Source organism: Drosophila kikkawai, chromosome 3L (assembly GCF_030179895.1).
Source record: "Drosophila kikkawai strain 14028-0561.14 chromosome 3L, DkikHiC1v2, whole genome shotgun sequence".
Lineage (NCBI taxonomy): Eukaryota > Metazoa > Arthropoda > Insecta > Diptera > Drosophilidae > Drosophila > Drosophila kikkawai.
This window is the reverse complement of record NC_091730.1, coordinates 1,049,316-1,073,629: the sequence shown is the minus strand read 5'-3', so window position 1 is coordinate 1,073,629 and position 24,314 is coordinate 1,049,316. Positions and strand designations below refer to the sequence as shown.

The 24,314-nt window shown below is 44.6% G+C and overlaps 3 protein-coding genes across 19 annotated transcripts; 1 reads left to right on the top strand and 2 right to left on the bottom strand.

Moving 5' to 3' along the window:
• Positions 1–140: 140 nt before the first annotated feature.
• On the bottom strand, positions 141–13,094 carry E(bx) (nucleosome-remodeling factor subunit NURF301 E(bx)). 13 transcript variants are annotated; one of them, XM_070285253.1, is made up of 14 exons: positions 12,874–13,086; positions 11,954–12,365; positions 7,380–11,318; positions 6,929–7,309; positions 6,531–6,863; positions 5,033–6,457; positions 4,835–4,965; positions 2,486–2,666; positions 2,054–2,440; positions 1,473–1,986; positions 1,305–1,415; positions 876–1,239; positions 728–812; positions 141–662 (listed from the first exon to the last, which is right to left on the bottom strand). In XM_070285253.1, exons 2-14 carry the CDS (start codon positions 12,240–12,242, stop codon positions 457–459), a joined length of 8,346 nt encoding a protein of 2,781 aa, XP_070141354.1. In that variant the 5' UTR covers positions 12,243–12,365; positions 12,874–13,086; the 3' UTR covers positions 141–456. The 13 variants fall into 13 exon arrangements, with proteins under 13 accessions (XP_070141354.1, XP_070141359.1, XP_070141360.1 ...); XM_070285258.1 differs by having other exon boundaries at positions 2,054–2,434; XM_070285259.1 differs by having other exon boundaries at positions 2,054–2,428.
• Positions 2,996–16,654, top strand: mthl14 (methuselah-like 14). Of its 4 annotated transcripts, none has more exons than XM_070285265.1 (8): positions 2,996–3,060; positions 14,404–14,545; positions 14,604–14,717; positions 14,782–15,192; positions 15,252–15,441; positions 15,503–16,003; positions 16,061–16,182; positions 16,246–16,654. In XM_070285265.1, the coding sequence occupies exons 2-8, from the start codon at positions 14,424–14,426 to the stop codon at positions 16,505–16,507; spliced, it is 1,722 nt and encodes a 573-aa protein (XP_070141366.1). In that variant the 5' UTR covers positions 2,996–3,060; positions 14,404–14,423; the 3' UTR covers positions 16,508–16,654. The 4 variants fall into 4 exon arrangements, with proteins under 4 accessions (XP_070141366.1, XP_070141365.1, XP_070141367.1 ...); XM_070285264.1 differs by lacking the exon at positions 2,996–3,060 and adding an exon at positions 11,768–11,916; XM_070285266.1 differs by lacking the exon at positions 2,996–3,060 and adding an exon at positions 13,129–13,145.
• Positions 16,652–24,233, bottom strand: DIP2 (disco-interacting protein 2). Of its 2 annotated transcripts, none has more exons than XM_017173306.3 (16): positions 23,832–24,233; positions 23,418–23,489; positions 22,936–23,346; positions 22,487–22,869; positions 22,269–22,359; positions 21,551–22,103; positions 21,149–21,489; positions 19,764–21,086; positions 19,249–19,409; positions 19,097–19,178; positions 18,940–19,044; positions 18,502–18,871; positions 17,778–18,438; positions 17,267–17,715; positions 17,049–17,197; positions 16,652–16,990 (listed from the first exon to the last, which is right to left on the bottom strand). In XM_017173306.3, the coding sequence occupies exons 1-16, from the start codon at positions 23,902–23,904 to the stop codon at positions 16,887–16,889; spliced, it is 5,328 nt and encodes a 1,775-aa protein (XP_017028795.2). In that variant the 5' UTR covers positions 23,905–24,233; the 3' UTR covers positions 16,652–16,886. The 2 variants fall into 2 exon arrangements, with proteins under 2 accessions (XP_017028795.2, XP_041633201.1); XM_041777267.2 differs by having other exon boundaries at positions 19,249–19,358.
• Positions 24,234–24,314: the final 81 nt, after the last annotated feature.

Here is a 24,314-nt window from a genome sequence, read left to right as displayed (position 1 = left end):
AATCGATATTTCGGTTCCTGTATTGGCTAATCAAAATAATTCAATTATTTTTAGGACAGTTTTATTATGAATGCTTTATTATTTATTAAATTAAAAAATAAATAAATAAAATATTACCATTTACCATCCTAGTATTTAAATATTGAAACAAATGCATAGTTTATTTACATTTTAATTTTCTGTACAAAAGGAGTACTTAAAATATTTACCTTAAACTTGCTAATGTCTAGTAACCAAAATATGACGTTTGCATATAAAATGCATTTAATGTTTGTTGAATTCATGTGGTTATTATGTACATAGATTAGGATTTGAAACTAACGTACGTTTTCCCGTTAGTATAGCATGTAAATGTAACAAAAACAAATAAATAAAAATGAAAGATGATATTGCAATTGTTTGATGTTACATTTACAGACTAAACTGCGGCCTGGACTGGCATAGGTGTCTCGTCTCTTAACTACTTTGGCCAAACACAGTTTCGCGGAAATTTTTTATCTTTTGCACAAAGTATGATTCCAAGGCTTCAGCACACTTGTAAAAGGACGATTCCTTGGGGTTGTAGTACCGGCAATTGTCAAATATCTTGGTCATATCGCCTATGAATTCGGCTAGTTTTGTGTAGGCGTTTGCATCCAGTTTACTTTCCATTTTCTTGAGATCTAAGCCAAGAAAGTCTTTTGTGTTAACAGGTAAACAGCAGCAAATAAGCAGCTTTTCAACTTACCCATGGGCTCCTTAATAACTTTGTAGTAGTCCGGTGCTTCTTCCGGATCAACCGGTTCCATAAATGGCCAAGCACTTTTGTGGACCTATGCCAGAAAATTAGAAAATTGTTTACAAATCAAAGGGATTATTATAATCTTAAGACTCACCTGTATTTGCTTGATTAATGCTTTCAACTCTTGAATTTCATTGGCAGTAAGAGTCTTCATATTAGCAGAGTTTGCATCTGTTTTTCGCTGACACTCTGGGCACACGTATTCATCAATGAACTCGGCTTCGCTCTGCAGAATTCCCACGCAACGCCCATGGAACCAGTCCTGGCATTTGTCGCAGCATATATAAAACTGCGATTCATCGTAAGGCTGACGGCAGCTGCAGTAAAGCTGTTGCGTTTCCCGCGCCTTCTTGCAGTCAATGCAAATAAATTCCGACAGTTTTTTCGATGCTTCTTCGGTAATACTGACGCAGTCGCCATGGAACCAATTGCTGCACAAGTCGCAGCCAACGTAAAACCTAAAAATCATAAAAATTTATGATTTAGATTTGTGATTTATGATTTGAAATATCATTATACATACTTTGTATCATCATATGGAGTACGGCAGACGCAGTAAAGCTTCTCCCTTCTTTTGGTCAACTTCTTTGGCCGGCCAACACCATGCCTGTTGTTGTGAGAATTTGGCTCGGATCTGTGATATATAATAATCAATATTAGGAACAACAAATATACAAGTTTAGATACATACCTCTTTAGTTCGACATCTGATTCCCTACGGCGATCTGAGAAGCTGCGTTCATTCTCGCTTTGCTCCTCAGGTGAGGCGATACTCATGGGACGTCCATGTCGCTGAACCTTAGTTTGTACCTCTTCCCGTATTTCGTTTTGTAAATTACGTTCTAGCAAAGAGCGTTTACGCAAGATGCTCTTTTTGAGCAGTTCCTTGTGCCGTTCTAGTTTGGTTTGTTTCTCCTCTTCGAGCTCTTCAACGTCTTCTTCGTTCGGTCTGCGACTCTTTTTGAGGCCTCGATTGAATTGGCTGCAAGTGGTCATGGCATTCGGGCGTCTTAGAGGAGTCCGAGCCTTCCATTCACCATTGTCATTGTTCTGCTGGCGGGATAGAATGTTTCGGCGACTTGGTGTGTGGACTTCATCGTTGTCCGAATTGTTGGCCATTTGTTGCTCTTGTTGTTTCTGCATATTAACCAATTTCTCCTCAAGTTCTGGACTTAGGTTACCCTGCCTCAAAGCATTTGAAATGGCTTTAAAAAACAAAATTTAATAATTAGGCATGTATTGGTTTTGAAAAATGATATATATAATGCTTACACTGCTGTATGTAACCGCTTGTGACAACAAAACTCTCGCTCGGTTTGTCCTCCTCGCCTGTTGTTGATGGTGACTCGGTATCGGTATGGTTTGACGGCTTGTCGCCCTGCTCTAGGCCCTCTAATAGGGAAGAAGCACCGACAGAGGGCTTGTTAATTGTTATATTAGTGGTTTCGGTTTGTGCACAGTTGTTACTATGCTCCTGCTCATTGCCATTGTTTATGGAATTAATTCTAATTGTTGGACTGGCTTCATAAGTAGTGGTTTGCCCAGTGGCGTCGTTCTCGATGTTGGTCTGCAATGAACATCGTTTAAGGTCTTCACTTTCATATTTTAGGCGATGCTGTTCGTTATTGTCTTGATCTTGATCTTGAACTAGAACTAGAACTAGATTTTCAATTTTTAATTTTCGCGTTTGCTGAATGAGCTTACGACTAGTGTTGTTGCAGCACGGATCACTTAACAAAGGGCTACCTTGGGTCACTTCATTGGGGTTAAAAGGGGACTTGACTCGATGAGGAGGACTGCAGATGACAATAATTTCGTCCTCGTCATCCTCGTCTTCGTCTTCTTCCTGTACTCCATACAATACATAACTTGCATTTTCAGTTATCTAGTTTTGTTCCAGGAAATTTTGGGATATATTCTTTTGCAATCAATAATCGGAAGGGCTTTCAATGTATACATACTATGTGTGTGTAAACGAAGCAAAAGAAATTGCTTTGACAGAACCACCTACCTGACTTTAATCAGAGATCAGTTGTAGTATTTACTCCAGGCAACCTTTTAATGTGTTATCATGGTCGGAGTTATTGTTGTTGAGTAGTAGTAGTTGGTGGTGGCGAAGAGATTAACACGTAGTTAGGAGTTGTAGTTGTTGACACGCGACATTTAGGCATGGTAAGTAAGGCGTTTTAAGCAGTGAAAGCATGAGTTTTATTTCAACGTATTGACAATTTGTATTACAGAGATATGATAGAAATTGAACTGGATTTACAAAATAAAACGTAAGTCGTGGCAAATAGATTAAAAGGCTATGTAAATGATGGTTGGGGAATGTCGGTGAGTTGTGTGTGAGGTGTACCATATTTTTTGGCCGTGTTATTGTAATTTGATTTTGGACAAGTGTACATTTTTATTTCGATTTAGATGAGATGATTATAAAAATGGTTAAGCCTTTGTGTTTATTTCGAAGAAACTAAGTCCATCGCGACGTTAGCACATGCGTTTGTTCTTCATTTATTTTGCCATTTTATATTTAGATTTTAGTTTTAGTTTTAGAGAACGAGAGAGTTGCCTTCGATTGCGAGAACTTCACTTTCACAAATGTGTCAGCCAACTAAAACTCTGTGTGTGTCGTTAATCTCTGCAGTAATTTTTGATTTTGTTTAATATTTAAATTGAATTATCGTATTAATCCTTTGGTTTGCACTCAAATTCAACTGATTTCTGATTAAAATTCGTGGCCTACTCAGTTTTATGTTTGCTATTCTTGCACTGATTCACAAGTTTTGTTTGCTTGAAGTTGAGTTTCCTTCTTCATACCTATATAAGAAGCATGCGCTTTTTGTCAACACAAAGGCCAATTTGCAAATAATCATCCAACTAATTCAGAAACAAAAATTCACACATCTGTGTGTTGGGGGTCATGGAATTGGGTACATCGATCAGGATGTTTACTTTGCTAGAATGTGTATATATTTCTCCAGGACAAGCAAATCGAGTGGATCTTACTCGGTGTGTAAATGTGTAAATTCCTGGAATTATTTAAAGCAAGTTAGAAAGGAATTAAGCCAGTATAAGTATATTGTCCTTCCAGAGATATTAACTTTAAGGATTATCTTGAATCGTATCATTCATTGCAGCGTTCAAACTTCAGCTTTCCATTTCTTTCTTGCTTTTAATTCCAGTATTATTTTCAAGTGTTTTTATAGTATGTTTTCTGGAGTATGTAAGCCATCGTGTATACACTTCTAAATAATGTCATTGTCTAGCAAAGGGATGTGTTTTTGTTTTTTTTTTTTGTACGTAAAGAAATAGAGCTGGTCCCCAGTATTTTTGTTTGCATAATAGGTTTTATTGCAAAAAGCGCTTTACATTTTACAAGTATTTTAGGTATTACTTAGAAACCAAATGTCTCCAGGCAAGAAATCGATTCGCAGCAATGTTGTCTAATACTTTTGCCTTGGCTTATAACATTAGGTGAAGGTCTATTCAGTAATTTGCTTAATGTGCTCGTACTCGCTATCTAATAGTTACTTACAATTAAAAGGTATTCACAATTTTAGTCTAAATACAATCGTGTGTGGTTTTTATTTAAATAATCAAAATAAATATGTCGTTTTGTGTAATGGAAATAATATATTCCTATTCCTGTTGAATAATTATTGCAAACCTAAGCCATGGTGTAATTTTTAATGAGAGTTGCTGTAGCATATCCAGTTCTTATATAGGTAATCGCTTAGGAATGTATGTATACATTTTGGGAAACGCAAAGTATTAAAGTATTAAAGTATATTGTATATATATAAATGAGAAGTTATATATTAAGAAACAAACAAACAAATTATATGAACCGAACAAAACGTATAAAAAAGTGCAAGTAAAGCAGCAACATGCCTCTCTTGGGTTTCATGAACAATTAAATATTAAACTTAAAAGTAAATATAGAACAAATAAATTGCCATTTAGGTTGAGAAACAGGAAATGCAGCCCCACAAGTCCCGCTATATTCCTTACTGCTCTGCTCCGCATTTAAAGTTACAATTAAAAGCTACTCACTTGTTGATGCGTAGCCGACTGGTGCACTGGGGTGAGTGGAGGAGGTTGCGATTGGACTGCTGTTTCCGGCTGAACGGCCAGGTAAATTTTTGTGGGCCCCAAAACTCCGAGTTTTCCATTGGATTCTTGGGCTGAAATGGATTTTAAATATATATTTTTAAATATTTATTTTGTTTGTAAGAAATAAATCATAATCACCTTTCATTAGCTGCTGCTTGACCTGTGTCTGCACCAACTGCAATTGCTGTGCCGTAAAGTCATTGCCCACCAGGCCCTGCAGGACAATGCGTGGCCCATGCTCGGTTTGCAAAACCTGAGCGGTGACACACTTGATAACCGTTCCAGGTGGTTGGTTCTGGAGGAGACTTTCCTCGACACTCATGGGCTGCCCCTGCACGGTTTGGGTTACAACAGGCTGCTGCTGCTGTTGTGGAGCCAATGACTCATAGCTGGAGGTTGATTGCTGCTGTTGGACAACCACTTGCTGTGGGCTCTGTGTGGGTAGCGCTTGCTGCTGCTGCTGCTTGACTGGCGAGCTCTGTGGACTGGCTTGTGCCACGGCTGTGGATGAATTATTGGTCACAATGTGAGCATTGCCATCGCCCTGATGCTTGACATGTGCCACAATTTGCGCCTGATTATTACCCAATGGCTTCACTATAACTTGTTGGCCATTCACCGTGGCCACCTGCAGTTTGCCCTGCGCCAGTTGCTGGGCCAGTGTTGAGTTTGGAACGAGGACTTGTTGTATTCCAGACTCACTCGACTCGGCAGTGTTCGTCTGAGTTTTCTCCTCGACCGGCTGTTGCACTACCAGCTGCTTAACCAATTTCGGTTGAGTACTTGGCGAGGATTGAAGGACTTGGTTGGTTTGTACCACAAATTGTTGTTGCTGTGGCTGAACTAGCTGCTGCTGCTGCTGCTGCTGTTGTTGAGTCTGAATCTGCTGCTGCACCATCTGCAGGGCTTGGCTCTGCGGGACATTACGCTGGGTAACTATTGTCTGGCCGGGGCTCAGAATGATGCGTTGCCCGCCCACCACAATCTGCTGCTGCACATTGCTGGTGTTTACAATTTGCTGGATCACCTTTTGTGTGGGCTGACTTCCCGCCTGGTTGAGAGCTATTTGCTGCGTTTGCTGCTGCTGTGGCGCCTGCTGAATGACTTGAGATTGCACAAGCTGCTGCTGTTGTTGCACCGGCGAAGTGCCTTGTTGTTGTGCCGACGCTGTGGATATAATAACCTTCTGTCCCTGAGCATTTTGGCCAACCACAAATTTAGATCCTGATTGCACGAATACTTGCTGCAAGTTTTGGCCAGGCGCAGAGGTGTTTAGCACCTTTGTCACTGTCTTTTGCAAGGACGGCGATGATGTAGCCGAGCCAGAAGCGGCTGCTTGTTGTTGCTGCTGCTGCTGCTGGGCCAGCAGCAGTTTATTTTTTATTTGAGCTAGCGGCAAAGCCACGCGTTGCGACGAAGCCATTGCCGGGGTGCCGGGCGTTCTTGACACCTGTTTCACTGCGATTTGTTTAATCAGAGGAGTCACCGGCGTCGTGGCAGTGGCTGTTGCCGCTGGCGATGATGGAGTCGAAACCGCTTTAATGGGCACTTTGATCTTGTTTCCTGGAATAAGAATCAGATGTTGGGTGTTATAAGTACACAAATCTTTAAAAGTTGCAATGCACATTGCACTTACCCGGCGTCGAAGCATTTGATGATGCACTTGTGGTGGTTAGCACATGTAGTTTTCCATCCGGCATTTGCACAAGCTGTTGGCCAGGGTTTAAGCCGCGAACACTCACTTTACCATCTGGCCCTCTTATGATCTGTACCTTGTGCGGCGTTGGGGTAGATGGAGCAGACGGCGTGCTGGACGTGCTGGCTACGGCAGAGGAACCAGATGTGCCCGATGTGTTTCCGTTTCCAGCTGGTGTGCGAGCAACCTGTGTCACAGCCTGCTGAATAATTCGAGTTGTGCCATCGGGATTCTTTACAATCACGCGCCTGCTGCCAATAACCTGTCCTTTAACTGTAAGGGTATAAGATTCCATGTGTTTAGGGTGATTTTTTTTATAGACAGAACTGTCTGTTTACCTGGGGTTATGGAACGAGTCACCTCGCTGCTGCCGACCAGTTTTCGCTGCTGATGAACAGCGCGTTGCAGTTTCAGTTGTTGCTCCATTTTCTCTTTAACATCTTCGCTCGATTTTGGAGCCAATTGGAGTCGTCCAGATCCACTAGATGTGTCATTTGAAGAGCTTGGACCATTATTACCACTTGCTTCTATTTGGCGAGATGTCACGGATCGTGTCACTGTGGACAGACGCGCCTTCTCCTGTTTCTCGCCAATAAACTTGATTTCCCACAGCTCCAGTTTATCTTCCTCGACCCATTCCTCGCTTATTTGTGGCTCAGTTGGCTGAGGAGATTCAGCGCGTTTTCGTTTTCGCAGGCCAGACCTTATCGATGTTACTTCTGCAAATTGGTAAAACACACAACAATATATCAATCGTGGAACAGTAGTCCCTGAAAATGGGTTAATTACCTCTAATAGTCTTTGGCATTTCCAGTGGGATGACTACTTTTCGCCTTAAGTAGCTTGTCTTCTCTCCATACCGGCCTGCATGTCGAAGTTTAAGCAACTCCAAGGTGACAATCTCCGTGTCCGTGGTCACCTGATGCTTGCCATCTGTGGACGGTGGCTTCGCTATCATGTCGTCCCAGCGCAGACATGACCACAATATGCGCAGCTGAAGGGCCAGGCTGGACAGAGTTGTGGCGTTGGAGGTGCGATAGGACCAGCAGGTTCGAAATAGGGGTCGGGAGCATTGGTATTGCCAGATAGTGTTGTTTTTCGCCGCGTGATGGAAACCATTAGCGGCTGATTTTCCGCCCAAACGGGCCAACTTGAGGAGCTCGAAACGCGGCAACACCAAGAGGCTACGCTTCTTTTTATGGGTGAGGAAAGTGGAAATGAGAGGGTACCTCGAATACGCCGCTGGCTTCTTGGAAATTGTGGCCTTGTCCTCGGTTTTTACCGCCAACTCGTACAGTTTGGCTGCGTCATTGAGGAGGTAAACACGACCCCGAGGAGAATTTGCTGAATACACGCGTTCCGTTCCATTCTCGTAATACTCCCGTTCATACTTCTTCACACACTCACGCTTCACGGGACGAGGAGTGATGGGAAACCTTCGGTTCTGCTTGTTGAGCGGTATATCCTTGTCCAACGTTTGATCCAAAACATCCTTAGTGCCGATATACGACTTTTTAGATTTCGGATTGCGCTTTCGCCGCCAGCCGGGAGTCATCTCAATGTCTTCGGCGTTGCCACCAGCACAGGCGGCCGTTAAACCGGCCACTAGGGAATCCTCAGTGCTCTCAATTTCCACATTACTGCAAACATCCATGCTCTCGATGTAGTCCATTTTGTCCGAGTCCTGAGTGTTTGAATCGGGAGTGGTGTTGCTGCCGCTACTGGGATTGTCTTCATCCTTAACTTTAGTGCCGGATGAATCGAGTTCCGTCAGCAGGAACTCGGCTAGATACTCGTCTGTAAAATGAACAGCATGTGATCTCGCCTGCTCCCAATCGTGCAGCAAGTCCAGCGGGGCTTCGGACTCTGGTGATTTGCCATCTTCCGACTCATCTGCTGCTATCTGGCTGGAATCCCTTTTGCCCTCTGTGAGCTTCTGCTCGAGAATGGAGGGTTTTTTAACAGCTCCCAAGATGGCCGCAACGGTCTCCTTGGAGCCATTGCCCGCAGTGTGAGCCTTTCGCAGCAGAAGTAAAAGTTCCTTCTTGGCCCGCGCTTTTTGGAGGCACAACGGCGAGTAGCAAGTGTTTTGTGTTATTTGAGATACAGCATTTGAGTTTGTGTTGCATTCCTTTGTGTAGCAACGGAAGGTCTTGGCGAATCGATTCAGTTGACTGAACTGCAGGCGCACCGTTTGAATTTGCTTGGCCAGTGTGTTTACAAGCTCCAGGTTCACGTTGGCAGGACCACCCTTGGCCGCGACTTCAGTCAGGCGTAGAAGACGCTTCTCCAGATGGGTCTGCTGCTTGCTGTTGACAGCAGCCCCCTGAGGTTGCGAAGTTACCAATGGCTTCAGATCGGTGTCAAGTTTACCAGCTATTTGCTCCTCGACCTCCGCCAATTTCATACGGCGCTCCAATAGATCATCTAGGCGACATTTTCGAGCCACTTTGGGATAGTAAACTCGGCCTGGAGTATTGAGGGCTTTGCTTACATCTATAAATCCCTTGACCTTGTCCTTGACATCCTCAATTAGTTTCACATTTGTGTATTGCTCTGGTAAGTAATGGCACACCTGGCCATCTACATTGCTCGACTCACATTGCTGCATAAATCGCTGCGTCCGTGGATCAACCAATATAATTTCATTGACGGCCTTCTCCTCCCCCATGGTGTAGTGTACGTAGACCCTGTTGGCCACTAAGGGTTGAGCTCGTCTGGCACGAACACCGCAGCGTCGGCTGCTTGAGAGCCAGAGCCAGCCCCACTGTCCATGCACACGATACTCCTCGCCTTTCTGCTTCCAGACTTGGTGCTTGAGGCCCAGGGAATACTTGATGTAGTTGAAGGCCAAACGATTTCGCTCTTCCTCGTCATCCCGCTCCCGCTTCTCTCGCTTCTCCAGCTTCTTTCGCTCTTCTCGCTCGCCACTGGTTATGCGCTGGAGCGTTGTGTGGCCCAGTTGCTCGTGCCAGACATTGGCGAAGACAACGCTTTTTAAGGATGATTGAAATAGCAACAATACAGCCGCAAAATCCGTGGCCCGGCGAGCGTTTAGGACAGCAGTGTTCCAGACCTTCTTATTAGCCACCCAGTTGGGGTTCAGGAAAGGCGCTGCTATATTCGACTCAAAGTTGATCAGAGTTTGCCTGAGTGTGGTGATCATATTCTCGGTTGAACCCATGGTAATGCCAATCCACTTAAAGTCTGAGGCAGTTGTTAGGGAAAACTTGTGGGACAGATGACGGCGCTTGTCCCGCTCCTCGTTCCGCTGCGGCTTGTTTAATGCAATGGGGTTTGTGGAATACTGATTGATATAGTTTTTGAATCCCTGCTCCATTCCAAGCTTGAAATAAAGCGTGCCGTTGCTCAGCTGATTTGACTTTTGTCGCGTCACCATTTTAGATTCCTCCTGTTTCTTTGTACCCTCTGCCGGCGGTTGGCTTTCAGACTTGGCATCACCCCCCTCGGCTGCCGATGCCGCCTCCGTTGCCTCTTTTTCAAGTTGTTCGTTTGTAGCCTCTTGTTCAATCTCAATTAGACTCCGCTTGGTGTGCTTGTGCTCATTGGTTAGCGTCTCAGTCAGTTTCATTTGGCGCTCAATTTCCTCCCTGCGCTCCAGCAGCTGGGCATGCAGACGGGCTTCCAGTTCCTCGGGGTCCAGCCGATTGAGAAGCATTTTTAGCTTACTTGTCGTGCTGTAGTACCAGCAACTGCAGTCGGTTTGGTCCTCGATGAAAATGCGGCGTGCAATGAACCAATATCTGCGGCCATGACGATCAACACCCAGACTGTCGTGCCGGATGAGGACCCCCTGCTTCTCCTGGGGCAGCACGCAGTCGATTACGCCACTGACTTTGTGTGAACGACAAAGTCCGCACTGCCAGTCCTCAGTGGGCACATCGTTCATGGGTGGATCCACACACTCCAAGTGATAGACGGCCGGGCAGGTTTCACAGCATAACAAGTCACCCAGTCGGTGGCAGACGCGGCAGTGATCATCGTAATGAATCGGTCCCTCCTGGAGCATTACGTCGCGCACAGAATTGGCAGTTAGAAATTGGTCTGCCAAAAACTGGAGCACTTCGAGACGGTTGTCAATGGCCGTGTATGGGTATTCGGTTCTACTCAAAATGTGATACACATTCCGATCGAATGTCTTGTCACTTTCCACGTAGCTGCGCAACACCTCTGGCCACGTTATAGTGTCTATCAGATACAGGCTGATGTTAACCGTATCCTTTTGATCCAGCGGACCGAAATGTGTGCCCTGCGCATCCTCTTCTCGCAGGATCGCCTTCAGCAGCATTATGTGAATGTCCGTCAGTAGAGCACTCTGCTCGTCGCAGGCAAGCGCTGCGGCAAAGTCCTCAAATCGGAATGGCGACAGGCGTACCAAGTGGCGAAAGCGTCGAAGTACTTCATAGATACTAAGGGCGCGTAATACATGGGCATTCGATATGGACAAGTCCTCGGAGGACTCTGGTAACTCCAGTGCTGCATATTGGCGTCCTTCTTGCAGCCACACGGGTTCCGGGCTGGGAGGACGCGGGGGTCGGCCAGCTCCGTTTTGATTGAAACTGCATACGGAGAATTCGGACTCGCTTTCATTTGCTGGGTCCAGGCTTTCGTCGTCGCTGGGTGTGAGTAGCATATCATCCTCATTCTCTGACTTGTCCTCTTCGGAATCTCCAAAATCCGAGCCGTAGTGATATTCTGACTCGTACCCTATAAAAACAGGTATAGACAGTTGTTAAAATATTTTTCTTTTAGAATTTACCTCTCAAGCGATTGCATGAAATATAGTCTGACATTTTGTAAGACATATTTTTTTAAATATTTTGACATTAGAGTTTTAACATCACAGCATTATTTGTCGAGCTCCCTGGTCCCTTTCAAGCTCAAAATAACAGAATCCAGGCAAAGTTTCTATGAACCTTTTTGCAAACAAAAAAACTCTTTCCAATTATAATTTTACACAACTATAAAATACTTATTTATTTATATATTTTATATTTTTTATAAAATATACTAGAATAAAGTTAATAAAATGATAAACAAACAAAAAAAAACTGGGGTAATTAATAATAATATATAGCTGCCCTACGGACCACAAATTTGGCCAGACTATCAGGGTTTTATTTCATCCTACCTATATATAGGGATACAGGGTTCCAGGAAAATTGTTTATAAATTCTAAAAATAAATTTTAAACGTTTTTAAAGCCAACTCCAAGGACCCAGGAAATTCCCAAAATTTTCAGACCTAAACTGCGCCAGGAAACTGCTTATTAAATCCTTGTCCCGCCTTCATGCACACTCAAAAGGTAAGAAAAAACAACAACAATCAGTAACAACAATTACCTTTCCTGCCGGCGTAACTGCTAGTATTGGGTTGCACAGTGGACTTGCGTCCGCGTCCCCTTTTGGCGGCGCTTCCTCGACTGCTACGGTTGTGATTGTTGTGGCTGCTCCGGCTGCCCTCGTCGCTCTGCGGGGAAATGCCCCTGGAGGCTGACGGAGTGCTGGGCTGCGACTTACCCTCGCTTAGATATTTCGGCTTCTTGAGCAGTTGGTAGCTGAATCGTCCTGATGCCCGCTCATTCGGCGTCTTTGGCGGCCGACCACGTTTACGGCTCCCTCGGCCGCTCATTTCGCTTGTGTTTCCTCTGTTTAGGCTGTTAATTGTGATTTGGCTTTCTGATTTCTACGCGTGGGTGCGGCGGCTGTATTCAGAGACGGTTCCGTTTTATCACTCCGGAGCTGCACATTAGATCTGCAACAAGAATGAAGCTGTTTAGTGCAAATTGCCTTTGCCTGCGGGCCGCTTCTCACTGCCACCAGCCATTTACGGGAACATTCAAACACACATTTACTCGGTGGCACATACAGGGAAAAAATCGATCAGATTCACAATGGCTAATTGCTCGCTTTTCACTTTTCGAGCTCTACGGAACTGCAGCATATTTCCGTATAGCAAAAACCCGCCAAAACAAGCACCGTTCTATTAAGGATGATAGTTCCGATTTAATATATTAAAAGAAGGCTGAATTTGTGCAGTACAGAATTGCCTGTATGTATGTGTGTGCGAGGAAATGAAGCCAACGCACATTGTCCGCCATTTAAAGAACGTGAAAATTTTCCCGTATGCCAAAACGTTCAGTTTTCTCTCAAAAACAAAACAAGCGACCACTGCCCGCATTTATCACGAATATTGAGAAACAATGCCGAGTTTTTAACACACCACTTTTAAGTATTTTTAACTATCTTCTAAAACCTTTTACCTAACATTTTAAATTAGAGATGGAAAAAACACGGACGGATCATCGATACATCGATGTTTTAAAAATGTTTGAGCCCTGAGATGCTTTTTGCAAAAGCATTATTCACTCTCTGAAATTTGTTTAAATTTTTGAATAATATTCGAAGCCGTATTTAAAATTTAGACCGCTTTATTTGCACGAATATTTAATTAAAACGATTTAAAAACATGCGAGACATTCGACTTTATAAACGTCCGTTTCGGTTCTGCCATCACCAACTGCCATCTAACTGTGTACAGTCCTCGCCCAATCACAATCAGTCTTTCATTTCTTGGTGCCGCAAGCGACATCTGTCGGTCGGCTTTTGTACCAACCTTGAAATGGTTGCAAACGAGCAGTGTCGTCAACTCGGCTATTTTTTTGGCCAGATCAGGCTATTTTGAAGGGCCCACACCTGGGAAACCCCAAATTTTGCAGAAGCCAGTTATTAAGGCCATTTATTTACAAAAACAGCGGCTATTTAAGTTGTTATTTTATATAATTTGAGCTCTTTTGGCTATTTTAGTTGGCCTGTCCAGCTATAAATGGCGACCGATAGTTGGCAGCACTGCAAATGACATATCGGCATCGTTGCTATCGATAAATAAATAAATCGTAATGTCTTAATTTTGCCGCTAAGCCGTTGCGATTTAAATGCGGGATATGGTTAAATGATTTATTTTAAAATTTCCTTGCTGCTGCGACTTTTCTTATGTCTTGATGTAGAACAAATTTTAGAAACAAATAGAAAAACATTTTTGAAGAGTTAAATTAATGGAACCTCAACAATTAGGAATTCTCTTAAAAAAATCTTAAAATAAAAAGGCAATATACGCAGAGCTGTTTTTATAAAAATATTTCACTTGGTAGCCCTGTACACATTGCTATCTTATCAGCTACACCAACCGACCGATACAATGGCAGAATGCGGACTGTTTATTCGCTAGTATTAATTTATTAATCAACCTCAGCGGTTGCATTCCTAATAAATAAGTTTTACCAGTGAACCAACGCATAATTTATCATTATATGCGTAAATTCCATTCAGCATGTAATCGAGTTTTTTAGCTCACCAAAAAATTCAATTTTAAAAAGTGTATTATTTCCTAAAGACGCCTGTTGCTAGTCCATTTCTTTGAAGTTTCGTCAAACACCTTTGAGTGTTTCCTTCATACAGACTTTTGCAGGTTCGTCGAAGACATGTTTCCCAGAAATTGATTCATTTTAAAAGAACGTGGGAAACAACCTGCTACCAGTGCGCTTACACATTAATCTGACGTCATGTGCTTGATACTGATACTGATAGGGCGAAAAGAAGAGAGGAAAGCTCTCACCAGCCTGGATTTCTACAGATAAGATAAATGCATATCTCATTGTTTTAACGACCAGCGCACACACATAATGGTTGTTTACATACCTGTCTCATAGAGTATGCAGTATTCAATAAGTGAATTGAATTTTATGTTTCATAGTTAAATTTTAAATTTAATTTTTATATTAATCCTTTTTTAGTGTAAATCAAAATAAGGAAAATGAATTTCTGCTGTTGGAGACTCATCTTTACGCTAGTAATTTTAGAGGCAATATGCAGCTATTTAGGGGCTGCAGCACAAGCCACCAATGGATCTGTGGATTTGAACTTGGATACGTCAGGGTAGGAAACACTATAAACAATTATGAAGTAATTATATTAATTAAACTCTGTATGGCAGCATAAATCCGAACGGGACAGTAAGTCCCACGTCCAATGAAGTTTTGGCTGCCACAATTTCCACTGGTATTGTATCCGCAACAAAATCCCCCAATGAATCTGTGGATACGTCAAGGTAAGAAACACTGTAAAGAATTATAAAGTAATTTATTTAATATTTATTTAAATCTGTATTCCAGTTTACACCCAAACGGGACAGTAAGTCCCACGACCAATGAAGTTTTAAATACCACAATTTCCCCTGCTTTTGAATCCGGAAGCTCTGCTACTGAGGCGGCTGTAACATTAGCCACCAATAAGTTTCCAGCTGTTGAAGTATCTCCTCAAAAGGCAGCCGAGCCCGCCGATTGTTCGCAGCGTGAAAAATATAGGATACAGCCCATAGCCAAGGACTCGTCACGATTGCGAAAATGCTGTCCACATGGAGAAAATCTGGATATATATCGTGAGAACCAAAGCGATTCAATGTGCGACAGCGCCGTGGTAAACTTTGAACCGACGATAATAACTGCCGTGCTCTTTGATAACTGCATTGAGGATCTGGAAATTCCAACTGCTTTATCCTATGAGATTGGTAATCCCTGCAACAGGTAAATACAAATCCAAATTATCCAAATCGAGAATTAAATAAATTTGTCTTCAAGTTTAGCTCGCTTCAATATGACGATCAAGAGGATGCATTCTTCGTGCTGCAGGATGGGTCCTTGTTAATCATTGACAAGTTCGGCAACGAGTCCTATACAGTCGAACAGAACTACTGCCTGGATGTGGACAAGTCGGGGAATTTGTTTGCCTTCACTTGCGTGACACAGGTGGAAGAGCAAATTGCCTTCGCCAAGGTGAGCAGCACAATTTAGCTTAATTACGTACACCAAGACTTACCCCTGAAGTTCCTCAAAGGTAATTTTCGTGGCCGTTTTAATGCTCATCTCGATGCCCTGTCTGTTGCTAGTCAGCTACTTGCACATGACACTTCGTCTTCTGCGGAATCTGCATGGCCTTTCGCTGAGTCTGATGTCCTTGTGCCTGGCATCGGGTTACTTTGTGCACTCCGTGGTGCACATCTATGGAATATCGAACACTGGATTCATTGGCTATGTCATACAGTTCTTCATTTTGGGCTACTTCTTTTGGTATTTCTGCATATGCTTCAACGTTCTCCTGAATGTGTGGTACAAGTTGCCCTGTTGCATACAGCTGACCAAGTTCTGGGCAGCCTTCAACTTTGCTTGCTATTGTATTTTGGCTTTTACCGGGCCGGCTACCATAGTGGCCATGACGGTCCAAAAGGGACTGCCAGGAATGCCCTCATACTTCCTGCAGGGTCTCACGGAGTCTATACGTGACTCACAGCGTTACTTCATACCTCCAGTGTCCACCGTTTTGTTTTTAAGTTTCCTGGTAAGTTTATCTTGAGTAAGAGCGTCAACTTTAACAGCTTAGCGTTATGTTCTTTAGATCAATATCATATCATTCTTTGGTTTCCAACGCATTAACGGATATGTCAAGGCTGAAGGAACTGATCTTTGCCGCAACAATGAGAGGTTTGATCAGCAGAAATACGAAGACGTTAAAAAGGAGTAAGTTTTCTTCTTTTCTTTTTTCGTTTTCCAAATTTAAATAACTTTTACCCTGCACAACAGCGCCAAATGCGTCAGTCTCCTGGGCATAATAATGGTCATAAGTTGGCTTCTCGAAATAGTCACCTTCTACTCAGGCTCCAAATCGAATTACCTGCTGCTTTGCGACATGGTGAATGGCCTCCAAGGAGTTTGGGTATTGCTTATTTTCCTTGTTGTACGCCGGCGCCGCACCATTATCCTACGGTGGTGGTATGACCGGGGTTCGCATGAAATTGGCGGCACCGAATTGCAATCGCTCAGTAAAAACAATAATCCTACATAGTTCTAAGACCCCCAAGAAGGATGTAGATGAATAAGGAATTTTAATGATAAGATCAAGAAACCTTAACGTATTCCTAATTGTATAAACACATCAATATTGCATACAAATCGTTTATTTATAAATAAATATTAAATGTTTGCTGTCTTATATGGTCATATAAAGTTAAATAGTCAATTTATTGTAAGAATTGTTTACCATCTATGCTACTATGCTAATATTCTTAGAGGAAATGTGCAATTATTTGGACAATCCGAACTGAAATATGAGCCTTCTTGTATATTGTGTTAGTGGATTGCGAATGTTAGTGTTATGGTTTAAACATGATAGGGAGAGAACGGGGGGATGCTTGCGTTTTCCCTTCATAAGAATATTTGTGTATTTACATGTTATAGGCTACGTATATGGGATCCAATTGGTCGGCCAGAAAGCCGTCCCGTAAATGCATCCGTTGCTTTTCGCCACGACTATTAATAGGCACCACACCTGAAAAGAGAAATTGTTTTAAAAAACACATAACACCTGATCCCATAACAATACAAACCTGGATCAACAACGACCACAACGCCTACAATCAGCTGATGATCCTCTAATACTGTGTTTGTGACCAAGGGAACCAAGTCCAAAGCTTCCGACTCATTGCCATCCAACTCGACGACCACCACTAACAAGTTCGTCCAGGTGAAAACGGCGCTGCAAAAAGTAAAAGGTTTAAAATATTATTCATTATGCCAACAAATGCAAACTAAATCCAATTCTTACCACTCGGCAATTTTTTTGTGACAGCGCATTACGGAATTTTCAATATCAATTGGATGATAGTTCATTCCGCGTAACGAGATCACCTCATCAACTGCTCCCACCACGTACACAGCATCGTGCAGTTCCTGATCATTCGGATTGCCAGCACCGCCTATGAGGCTCTGCTCCGAGTTTCCGCCCAAGGAAGCATTCGAGAAGTTCAATTGCAGCTGGCTGATGGAATTCAGGGACTCGGTATCACTGTCGCGGCTAGCCACACTCGGTGTGGTCTCGTCCAGCAACGAGGCTGCTTGCGAGCATTCGGTGCGTCGCAAGAAACCCAAGTAGCCGGTGCGTGCATATAGCTCTGAAGTGGCCCCGGTCACTAGCTTGGCATTGAAGTGGTCATTGTAGTCGGTTTCATCTCCGTAAATTGTAAAGTAACCGTTGGCATTGTGCGGTGCTTGAACCTAAGAGAAAATGTAAAATATATTATGTAAATCTTAAAAATTATGAATCCAAATTTGATTACCCAAATTTCACCCAAATGCGAGTCTCCACAGTGACCCTTAGTGTCGGGATTAGCAATGATGACCTTTACGCCCGGCAACAGTTTACCCGACTCGATGACGCACAGTGAATTTGGCGCACCACGCTCCACCAGCGCCACACGATTGTTTCGCAGGGCCCTCATATCCACATACACCTGGGCACTCTCCGCTGAGCTGGCTCCCTGCACACAAATGGCTGGATTCACCCGACATCCAAACGAAGTGGAGACACAGCGGGTGTTCAGCCCTAAAGCCTGGAAGAGCTTACAGAACTGCTGAGTCAGTTGGACTCGGGGGCGCTCTTCCGCCACCACAACACACGTTCGCACGCAGCGCAGGTCAATGTTTCGCTGCTTTAGCGAGGGTATGGAGTTGCTTAGCGCCTTGGTGCAGAGCTCAATGACGCCGTACGAGCAGAAGGTGTCACGAACACGATGCTGCGAGAGCGTGGACAGCCAAAGGCTGGGATTGGCCTCCACTTCGTAGGGCGCAATAAGTATGGAGTGGTGGCCGCTGTAAACGCCAATGAGAGTCCACATCACAAACCCAAGACCACAATACGGATCCAAGCATAACGCAACGTGGCGAGAGGGATACAGCTCACAGGCCAGCTTCAAACTGGCGCAAAGACTAGAGAGAGATCTGCGGGATAGGGAGGAAATGCATATAAGCTAAAAAACCCTTGTTTTTTTTAGTTCTACTTACCGATGCGTTATGTTGACTCCACTGAGACGTCCACAGGTTGACACACTAAAGTCCAAATAGGCGCTCGAGTCAAAGGAGACCGTGGCAATGCCGGCATATTTGCGCTTTGGATTGTCATCTATATCCAAAATGGGTGGCCATGTCTTTGGGTCAATCGAAGTGGCCGCCTCTCGCGATTTCAGCAGCTTAATAATCGGTTGTATGGAGAGCACAATGCCGCTCTTGGAGACATCCACAATCATGCGAACAGTGGGTAAAGTAGTATTCAAATTTTGTGGATGCGGCGGTCTAATGGTAATTGGTATTGCACCCAAATAAAGGCAGCCATAGAAAGCACACAACAAGTCCAGTCCTGGTGGAAAGATGAGCGCTGAAAAATAAGAGTTTTTGGGTTTTCAATTAACATATGGGTATTTCGAGCATATGGGTATTTCTTACCAACATGATCGCCTGCCTCAATCCTTCCTCTTTCCTGCAAAAGCGCTGCTATCTTCTCGGCCCGCTTATGCAGCTCGGAGCATGTTAGAGTCTTGGCAATGGCACCTGGCAAAGACCCGAATTAGTAACATATTTACTGGGGAAAACCTAAGCTTACCCTTGGAATTTAGCAGTGTGAATATTATGTGATCCGGAGAAGTGTTTGCACGCCAACGCAGTACGCCCGTTATGAGTTGTGGCTGTGTTTCAAGGGAGTTGAAAGTTTAAAAGGCCGACTCTCTCTCGGTATGTATAGGGGATATTACCAACCTTACGCTCACAATCCTCGGCCAGTCCAACATCTCGTCCGTGGGCCTCGGCCAGACGATTACCCTGCACTAAATTGCCAACCATCACGGAGGCTGGTCCTACACCCGTGTCTGTAATACCACATCCAGATGATGAGCTTAATTTTGCGGCAGTTTGCACACCTTTTTTGGTTTTTGGGAATGGTTAGTTGGTAGTAGTTGAATGATTTGTTGATTTTTACAGGGAATTCATTACGAAAATGATTAATTGAAGCGATTATTAGTCATGTTGGCATTGTGTTTTGTCGATATCATACAGTGTCGTTATTTATTTGTATTTGCGGTGAGTGTGTGGATTTGTGGTCAGAGAAGTAATCGCAGCATTGTTGTAGTGTTGTTGGTTGGTGGTTAAAAATAGAGGAAAGCAATATTTGTATTTTAATAAGGTAGCGAAAAGCATAGAGAGAGTCCAACAGAGCCAATTATTAAAACAGAACACAGAATTCAGTGAAAATGCAGAAACACTAAAACACTCACCTTGATGCAACTCCCGTGGCTTTGGCAGATTTGTGACACATGTGTGGGGACACATCAGCACATTGGCTGGGTGCAGGGATCCCTCCAGGAATCTGCGCCTCGCCTCACACAAGTGTATGCCCCCCAGTGGGGTCTTGGGCAAATGATTGGGTGGCACTAAAGCCAGACAATAGATGCCAACTTGGTGAATGGAATCCACGGCCTGAAGGACGCGCGACATCCACTGGAAACTCTCCTCCTCGGAGCAATCGGGTCGCTGCTCTGCGATAACACACACGCGTTCGTCGCGTAGCACCTTGATGCTGAACACGGCTATCCGTCCGCGGTAAATAAAGCGCATCGGCTCCACCGCTAATACTGTGGCTATGATGTCGTCCGCATTATGCTTTCGACCCGTAACCGTCATGAGGCCATCGCGGGAGCCACACACAAAGACCAGGCCACCGGGACCCAGAAATCCAAGCAGTCCCGACCGCACGTAAAACTCTTCGCCAATCGGTTTCGAAATTACATTCACCGTTCCATTGCCATCCTTCGGCGGTTCGAATTCCTCAATCAAAGGCTGAACTTTGAAGGTGGAATTCGTCATGCCATCGAGGCCAAAGTAGCTGGCGCTCGTGGAGCCACTGGTAACGCATATTTCGCCCACCTGATCGGTCTTACAGAGCACTGGAGCTCCCTCGGACCGCACGACCACCATTTGTGCCGCAGGCATAACCTGGCCGCAGTCCTGCAGCGTGAGGGACGTGAGGGAGTCCTCACTGTCCACCCTCACTACACCGTGAGAGAGCGCTGCCATGGACAGCACACCGCGTCCCGTGGCGGACGGGCTGAAGCCACAGGATCCGCGACCAGGCCGACGAAGGGAAACTGTAAACACCTCAGAGCTGCTGGCGCAGGGACAAATTGCATCCGATCGTAACCCCTTGGCCTGGAAAACACTCAGGAACTGGTCACAAGATGACAGCGACCAGGGGTTGGCCCCATCGGCCACCAATAGCATGCGCAGTGATGAGAGCGAGATATCCTTGTGGTCCTTCGTGGCCAGCAGGCCCCAATGCAGGTCACGACTCTTGACCAGGCAGCAGGAAGCCCGGTGCTTGGTTATCAACTGCATCCAGCTGGAGGGGCGCAGCTTCATCAAAGCATAGGGTATGAAAATGACGTGCATGCCGTTCAGAACTGAGGTCAAAACCGCATGCCAGAGTCCCACTTCACGCTTGAAATCCAAAACACAGACAATGGTCTCGCCCTCGGTGTAGTGGCAGGCCATGGTCAGAGCACGGCAATGGTTGATCATGGACACGCGGGTGACAGTGACACCTGGAAAATAAAGAGAATCATTTGTAAATCTCTAAAAAGGCATACGCATTTTGTTCACCTACCCATCACACTGCCCTCCTTGTCAGTCGTGTATTCTATGTAGGCTGCGGCCGAGTCATCCACCCGTAAGTTGCCCACATTAAATTCCTTGGGCGGCTTGGGCAAGTGCTCAGTTACAAACCATTGCAGTCGCGGCCAACCCTTTAATTTAGCTATTTCCCCGGTTGTCGTGGATTTTGGAAGACCTTTTAGGCACGCCTCTGAGGTTAGGGCCACGGTTATGCCGCAGGAGCTTAGCAAGAATCCCACCTGCTGGGGCGGTGTATCCGAGCTGGAAAGCGGCAGCTCAATGGGCAGGGGCACCAAGCCCCGAAACATGCAACCGTACCAGGCTGTAATAAAACTAAAAAACGATTCGGGTTTAGTTTTTTGCTCCACTAGAAACACGCGGTTAATTTACCCACCTCAAGGGATCATTATTGGGATAAACCAAAGCCACTCGATCACCCGGCTTGAGGGTCACTTGCTCGGGACCCTTGCTGAATATTTTCGTGGACAAAGCGTATGCAATCTTTTGTGCTCGCGACAGCAGCTTGCCATAGGTCAAGGTGGTTGTTATTTTGCCATTGGGATCCAGGACAGTGGCCATTGGACTTTTAAAGGAATTTGTTCCATAGCGTTGTAAAGCGCATTCCAGTGACCGCGGCAGTCCCGCCGGTATTGCCAGTTGCTCGCCCTGCACGGGTGTCATGGTGCTGCCCTCCGGTTTTGGGGCGTTGGGGTCCTTGGTGTTGGCAGCAATCTCAAGCTCAATATCGTTGTCTTCGTAGAACTCGGGCAGAGGTCTTCGCTTTGGTCGCTTTAAAGTGTTCAGAAGCTGTTGGATTTTTGCAGATACTTTCCACTTTCCATTGGCATCCGTTTCGCTCAGTTCGTTTTGAGATACGTTCACATATCGTGTGACCCGGTCGGCGGCACGATGGGCGTTGTTGAACTGTGTTATGTCAGGAGCGTTGTCTGAAAAAATAAGAACAATTAATGCATTACACTTGAACACATTCAAAGCTATGCTGCAGTTAAATACAGTTGATTGTGCGAGAACCCTCTCTGCACTTTGCACAGTCACAAGTACAAAACATTGCTAATCAACTCCATTTGCGTATTGTACTCTCAATTACTTACAGTGCTTTTGCTTGAATGCTTTGTCAGAAAAGTCAGTCTCTCGCTTGTAAGCAATGGGAGGCGAGTCTGTGCTCGAGGTGTCTGATGTAGGCTGCACAAAAAAAGATGTATATAAATTATATTAAATAGAATCTAGAATTCAGCTATAAACCATAGATATATCGTGAATTCTGCTTGCATTGCTAATTTTTGTAATAACTAAAAATAGAGGCACTCACAATTGGCGGCAAGTTCTGCGGTGGCCGCCTCTCTGGCCCACTATTCGATGATGATGTGTACTTCTGACTTGGGGCTTGGGCCTGCTTTGCCTCGAGCCTCGTATGCTGCTGTGAGCTCATCGATGATTCACGCACTGGTGGCTTGATAATAGGCTCGGGCGGAAGAATGCTGTTGCTTATATGGTCGCGTGGGTAGTTGTACTCCTTGTCGGGTGAAATGGTCTCCTCGGGTATGGACTCGTCATCCGTCGATGAGTCCAGCTCATCATTGCAGCCGGGGCTTCGGTTGAGGACAGATGTGCGCTTCGAAGGCATGGGTAAACTGGGCTTTGGGCGACCCTTGAGAGCTGCAAGGGCCTGCTGTACAGCCTCCTGTCGTACCTCTGCCAAGGGAAGGGAAAGGGAAATTTCAGTAAAAGATCATCGGCCAATGGATTACTCCTAATTACCCGAGTGATAGCGTTTCTCATTGTGCGTTACTTTCCGCTGTGTGCGTCGTTGTCGATGCTGACTATTATTTGTTTGATTTTGAAAACCACTGGGCTCGCGAGTGTTTTGATATCCGGGATCGCCAACGGCACCGCCTTGTGGGCGCATGTTTTCATAGCCGGGAGTACCGACATTTCCGCCCTGCGCCGTTGTCGATGAAGAGTTAACGGAGGATGACTGGTGATGGTCAATCTTTTTGGAATGTCTTTGCTGTGAGGAGGATAGAGACGGTACTTCGGTCACATAGCTGTAGCCCTCGCTGGAAACCACAACTCCGTCATTGTTGATGTTGCCGTGGCCGTGGCTGTTGCTGTTGTTGGCATCCTTAACGTTGTAATATGGCGGTGGCGGCGTACTCTTTGCCTTCTCGACTGTTGGTGGAAGTGGGCAGCAAAATGAACACTCGGAAAAAGAAATATGTATGTAAGTAAAGCTCACATACCTTCATGCTTTTTCAGGAACGGCTGCAGGAGCTTCGCACGCTTCTTTTCATAGCCCTTTTGCGTAATGTCGCCTAAAATAAAGATAAAGTTGGTTTTTCAGCATCGCTTTTTTCTTTTAGTAAGTGAATCCAGCAGCGGCGGAGTTTGTTGTTAGAAATTAAATACACAATTAAACGCACTTCCCCCACACTTTTCTTTTAATTGGTGTGTGTCTGTGTGCAAAAGAAAAGCTAGGAAGAGAACTTCAATGGGCAGAAGTATCTCAGAACTTGTATCTATGTGCACATACACATTAATAATAGATCAAGCAATTCAATTTGTAAGATTAATGCCATATATCTTCTCTGAACTTAGGGAATTCAATTTTACACAATTATTTTCAGAGCATGCAGAAACACGGAAAATGGGTATACCTTCCGACAGCTCCAAATCCAATTCGGCGAGCTTCTCACGAATGTAGCCGGGCAACGAGGAAGGATGCTCCATGGCCGCAGAGTTGGAAGTGGCTTTTCAATTAGATTTTTCCTCTTCCCTTATAGGCGTTGAACTTTTAGTTGGGGCGCAGTACACACACACTCACACACACAGCCGAGCTGAGACACCGCTACTTTCCCACTTCGCTCTCAAAAATCGATCGATGCGCCACTCATGTTAATTCACATTTTGCCGACGCAAACCAATACACCTGCAGCTGCCGCAGTCCCAGTGCTCCGACCCGAAGCCTAGTAATTGCTTTTTTAAATTACGAATATTACGAATTTGCACAGGGAAAGTAAACAAAGAAAAGTAGGCAGTACAAATCGATTTTATGATGTGCCTAGCGAAAATTCTGATAACAGTCTCGGGCGCAAGGACGCATTTCGCTGATATCGATAGCTAGCAATCGATGAGGGGAA